General features: G+C 43.5%; 1 protein-coding gene across 1 annotated transcript; it reads right to left on the bottom strand.

Moving 5' to 3' along the window:
• Positions 1–2164: 2164 nt before the first annotated feature.
• Positions 2165–5655, bottom strand: LOC135489436 (G-protein coupled receptor GRL101-like). Its single transcript, XM_064774793.1, has 5 exons — positions 4884–5655; positions 4308–4437; positions 3857–3924; positions 3047–3312; positions 2165–2293 (listed from the first exon to the last, which is right to left on the bottom strand). The coding sequence occupies exons 1-5, from the start codon at positions 5653–5655 to the stop codon at positions 2165–2167; spliced, it is 1365 nt and encodes a 454-aa protein (XP_064630863.1).
• Between the last annotated feature and the right edge of the window lie 506 nt (positions 5656–6161).

The following is a 6161-nucleotide window of genomic DNA, read 5'->3' as shown; positions in this document are numbered from 1 at the left end:
TCAACAGAGGTTACAAACTCTACGATCGGAAATAAGACATTGTTTTCGATACCCTTCAAGGTTACTGTCTGCTTGTTTCTGAATACTTAGTAGTCTGCGTGTCGCATCGACGCCATGACTTGTTTTCCACTGCAGCAGGAATCCCTGTCACTCACGAATTCTATAACAAGTAGTGCTTGATCGGTCATAAGTCAAGTACTATTGTCTATTGAAACTAATTACAATGTACTTTGATTTACGATATGACATATTTGAGATGTTTATCCATTAAAGTGGATTATTCCTTTACACCTAACAAAGAAGTAACAAATATTAGCCAAGAAAACATCTGCTGGGCATGCTGGGAAAGACACCAACACGGTGTACATCATGTATGGGTACTTCATTAGTCAAAAAGATAATAAGGCCCTTATATCGTAGTGCTCGCATGGCTTAACGTCCAATAAAATAAAGAAATTCTTTGCCTGCTTCTTTTGTGTCCGCTTGCTACGACCAATCACGGTTTCGTGTAATTGGTCTCTCTCGCCATAAATTTTCCTTTGATTTTAATACACCCTCTGCAAGTGACCCGCACTCATACTAAAACAATAGTAAAAGGCTTGTCGTTGGTTACTAACAAGTAGAGTATAGAGTTAAAAAAACAATATAGAAGATGCAGGGCTAGAGACAAAATCCAATCGCATGACATTGTGAGCAAATCAGCAATATCAATGTCAACTTTTAATGGCGATCCAGTCGCCCTGTGCGCCGTGTGTGTGTTGACTTACCTCTTTTTCAGCCCTGCCTACTAGTGTTTGTACTACGTGAAGCTGTTATGTCTTTACAGGTCCAAGCTGGTGATCTCACTGGTTATCACAGTGATAAAAGTACGCGTTACGGTTTGGCAATTCTATTTGGCCTCTCCAGGAACGATTGGCAGGTGATTGGAGCAACGAAGCACAGTAGCTATTTTCTCTCAACAAAAAGGATATACATTGGAGGTCATTTTGATGGCAGGAAGGTAGCCCTGAGGGCGATTGTAGTTAAAGACGTTCGAGGGAAAGGCATGAAAGGTTAGGACCTAAACCGGCAACGGTAATGCTGTCGCCTATAATATTGAACAACGTGGCCCATACCAATGCATGTGGTTATACAATAGACCTGTTTAGTGCAGGAGAATTGGGCTAAAAACTACGAAAACGGAGATCTGGCTGATATTGTATAGTCCTTCAGTTTCGGGAAAGATGTGTTGGTTCAAATGTGCAACGCGACATACCAGATACAACCAAGTTTGCAGTACTAACATGGAGTGCGTACTGGTAAATCTACGCACAGCTTAGTCGTTTGTAAACTGCACGTCTTATCTTACTTTCAGTTCGCGGTTGCCAACAATACTTCTTGAAACTTTTCAACCCAACTACCACCGCAACTCGACTCATGCAATCGGAGACGTGCAGCAGAAAGATGGTGTGTTTGCAAGCCTGTATCAACCATTCCACGTTCAACGGATTTAGTTATGATACCTCCACAAGGCTCTGTCACTTATACTTGACCATAAAGACCCTGACCACACAACCTGCCCTTGCAGAACCCATTTACGCGTCTAGACAATGAAGTAAACATACTCCGCGCAGTACATGTAATAGTAGCGTGACAAGGCGGTTCTACTATATTGTGTTGTGTCTGTTTGGAGAATGCGAAATAATAATTGTAAACCGTCAAGGAATTTTCACGCCTCTTCGTTTTTGTGATACGCGAAGATTTCAGAAAAAATAGAATTTTCACGGGTTTTGTTTCTTTGGTGGATTGCGAAACCTCTGGATCTTTATTTTCAGTACATACATTAATAAAACTGAGGAAGATGGGCCCTATGAATATCATCTCATATATCGTGTGTAAGCCGGGTTCTCCTGTTAGAAAGAAATATGTGTTACGCATAGATATTGTATTGGAAATTATCAAGTTGCAGCATGCTTATAGCAAGAACGTGTCGGTAAGGTTAGCATCATAACGGCAATTCTTATTCGGTTTGTTGTCCTTTGCATAGTGACGCTCGGTTTGTTGTCCTTTCAATAGTGATGTTCAGTTCGATTTCCTTTCCATAGTAACGCTCGGTTTGTTGTCCTTTCAATAGTGACGCTCGGTTTGTTTTCCTTTCCATAGTGACGATCGGTTTGTTGTCCTTTCAATAGTGACGCTCGGTTTGTTGTCCTTTCCATAGGGACGCTCGGTTTGTTGTCCTTTCCATAGTAACGCATCGGTGTGTTGTCGTTTTCATCGTGACGCTTCGTATCAAGTTCAAACGCCACACCGTCTATGTTGAACAAAAAAATCAATTGTCGAACATCTTAAAAGCCATATAATTCTGTCCTCTCTACACGAACACACGAACATGTAAAAGTGAAATTAAGATATCCAGCCAATACAATTAAGAGAGCCTATAGAATGTAGTGGTGCAACATCGAGTCAAATCGATAACCTAACATGAAATTACTCGTCGAAAGCAAGTCTCAAACAGCTTTTAAAACGACGCACTCTATTGGTATATCCTATCACAGTGAACAAAATCTGATCCCATATAACACCGTCAATGCTGATTTTTGTTCATGGTGTGGTGACGTAAGAGTCGCATACTTCAGTATCCAACATTTCGACTTGGGGAAATGAACTGATCGCGGCGTATCGCAATTCAAGGAAACACTCGATTTTGAGATGCCAGCACTCTTGTGCCACTGCATCATGAAATGCGTCACTTAAAGGAAGGTAGAAACTAGGAGGTAAATTTGAAGTCTAAAAAACATGTTTGATTCAGCGGTAGGTATAAAGTTTCGATAGTGAGACTGAAAAGGCCATACCGACAACTTCGTGTACCGTAACTAATCCTGACCTACCTTACGTTTGCCGGTAGTTACCCTTTAAGAAGTCAAGTGATGGCCAGTCCAGTGGGTCACAGCAAGGCTGTCAAAAGAGACAGCAAGAGCACATTGTGTCAGAAACTGTTGCTCACAAGGACAATATCTTTCGTAAAATGAATCCTCATAGAGTAGCCGAAATCAACTTGTCTTACCTCATTTCCGTTGCTGACAATTATCCCAACGTCATTTACAGTCACACTGCTCGCAATCAGGCCTCTTTCATGCAGCGATGCCATGGCTTTGGCCACATCCTTTAGCACGCTGCGCATGTCCCGCAGCGGCAGTGAGGGCGTTTCGGTCTTCATGGCGTGGGCGAGGTTCAGCATATTGGACTCCTCCACCACGTAAGGCAGGAGATGACTGCCCTCTGGGTAACAGTTGACTACCTTAGGGGAACCGTCCTCATCATCTTCGTCAACTGAAAGTCAAGAAACAAGAAAAGCTCCAAATGACATTGTTACCACGATATTAGTCGGTTAGTCCACAAAATAGTTTCAAACTGTTTTGGATCTTTGGAAAACATGAGGGTAGAATTTTGCCCTGGCCCAAGGAATCGTGACCAAAATAATATACGGAATAACAACCCAATAGCGTAATTGGTTTGGACACGTGTCTTGAACTGAACTAGCAAAACTTTCCAAGATACTGATGGAATGACAACCTAAGGTTGTTGAAGGGAAACGACAGAGAGGACGCGGGATGCCGTACGCGCTGCGCGGATATTGTATCCCGCGATGCAAAGAGCGCTGGAGTGCATGAGTGGTGCTGCAATACAGACGACTCACGATCGTAATCCTACAGTTGACATAGAAATATCAACTCGTAGGAAGTGAGTGAGATCAGCTGCATCGCTGGGCTAGATTCACTCTTACCCTGCATCATTTGGGGGACAGCGAAGAGGAGGATCAGCCGCAAGTCAATATCTGATATAAGTACTTATTTTTAAAAGCCTTTTTACTTACGGGTAGACACATTCGTCCTAGTGCTTCCAGAGTAATCCAACTGTGGTTCTTTCTTTCCACATATCAGTCTAAAAGAAAAACGTTATATCAGCCGATGGACATTTCAATTGGAAATACTTGGTAGGGCTGGTCGAAGATTAAGAGTCGTATATACGAGTCTCAATCTTTTGAGGAGCAAATATGAAATGACGAGTATGTTTATTGTAGTTGTCTACTGTGGATGAGGAAGCCCTTAACGTCTTACACAATGGCACTGATAGTCGCTTTTTGGTTCTAACAGAGGTTATAGCAACCAACAGGAATAGCCAGGAAACAGTAACCTTAAACATCACAAGCACGGTTTTAAATTCTTGATTTATTCCGTAAATCATAATGAAATCCGTCCATAGCTCATCTAGAGCACCCATAATTCAAGGTAAGAGTCATTCAAAGGAAATATCAAGTCACCTACTTGATGAGATCGAGAGACGACAGTGTGTAGAGTATTGGGTTCATAGCGCTGTTGATCGGCAGCACAAATACTGCAATCCAGGCGTAGACATCACCAGGGATCGTGACTTTCCCGGAGATCGCAGCCAAACCTGAAAGCGAAACGCAAAACTGAATTATCATGATTCCTTCCTCAACTTGGCATTACGAACTGATCAGCCACATATAATTTTTACGATACTCTAAACTACAATCTAGTTTACACTCACAAGCTTGAGTCGATTTCGTATCTTACCATGTTGTCACAAATGTTATACGACCGAAAGGGCCCCAGGGTAGCCCCTGTTTGAGGTCAGCACCTACATGCATGGATTCCAGAAAGGGTTTGTACAGAGGCATCCAAGTCGTGGCGATGGTGTCCAATTAATCGTGAAATATGCTCCAATGATTTGGTTTACTCCTCAAACGGTACTGTTTGTTCGACATGAGCACTATCATTAACATATTTGGTGTTTGAGTCGGTAGTGTCAAACACCAGTGGACGTGTAGTTGTTCTGCTTGAAACCTGTTCAACACGAATGTGCCAATATTTACTCACCTAGAATTATGATGGGCATCCAGCAAGCAAAGTCAGTCAGGATGATCAGCGCCATCTTGCGGGCAACGACTAGTTCCTTGTTTTCTCCCTTCTTCCCACTGGTCTTGTGTTTTATCATATCTGCAGAGCGTTTGATGATGACGTACATCCAAGTGTATAGTACAGCGATGATCATGAATTCAACGAGGTTGAGTCCTAAAAAGATGGCGACCGAGTACTCCCAGCCTGGGGCGGATTCTGATGTCAGGTGGAGCGAGAGACAGACGCCAAATCTTGAATAGTACGAATGTCGCAAGTAGTCAACACAGAACGTTGCACCGGCTAAAATGACCCCAAAGATCCATATTGATGCCACCAATATCTTCGCCTTCTTGAAGTTGATCTTTTGCTTACTGAACGGGAACACCACAACCAGGAAACGATCCACTGACATGATAGTCAAAGTGAAGACGGACACCTCGCTTGATAAGACGGAGAGGACTCCTGCAATCTTACATCCGATGACCTCCCACCAGTTCCAGTCAACCTCGATGTAGTACCCCCTGAATGTGGTGTCCGCTGCCGCGATGATGTACAAGTACACGCCCATGAGGAGGTCGGACACGGCGAGGCTTGTGATGATCTTGGTGTTCGCCGTCGTTGGTTCCTTTGTCAATATCCTCAGGAGGAGTACGAGGATATTCACGCCCACAGCAATGGTCCCAAGTATCCACAGAAAGATCCGCAAGGTGCCTATGCGGATGAGATCAGTGCAGAAAGAAAACGGGTCCATCTTTGGAAAACAATTCTCTTCGGGGACCTGTGGGGCCATACAACAAAATCTAAAAATGATTCGACCGGAGTTCCTTTAGCTCTGGCAGATCCTTGAAGTCTTCTTTACCAGTGAAGTCCCCCAGGGTGTTACCAGTGAGGTTAAGGTGTTGTACCTTGCTTATGCTTGGGCCTATTCTTTTCCTTATCTATATCCTACCACTTGGCGACCTGATTGACAGTTTCTCTACCCCACGTCATGGCTTCGCTGACGACACTCAAGTCTATGTTGCATTGTCAGTAGGCAAGCACAGCAGAAAGTTGTTCAGTTAGAGGACTGCCTGCTCAAGATTCAGGACTGGTTAGCCAAGAACATGCTCAAGGGGAACCCAACGAAAACTGAACTCAAGTTGTTTGGCTCTCAGCAAGCTTTGAACCGTCTCAATATAGAGTCCCTCTCAGTAGCGGGGATTGACGTCCAAGTGACAACAGGACCAGTGAAAAACCTGGGAGTTCTTTTCGATCAAA

Source organism: Lineus longissimus, chromosome 6 (genome assembly GCF_910592395.1).
Source record: "Lineus longissimus chromosome 6, tnLinLong1.2, whole genome shotgun sequence".
In the NCBI taxonomy this organism is placed as follows: Eukaryota; Metazoa; Nemertea; class Pilidiophora; order Heteronemertea; family Lineidae; genus Lineus; species Lineus longissimus.
Note: the sequence above shows the minus strand (reverse complement) of the source record. Positions and strands in the feature narration are given on the sequence as shown.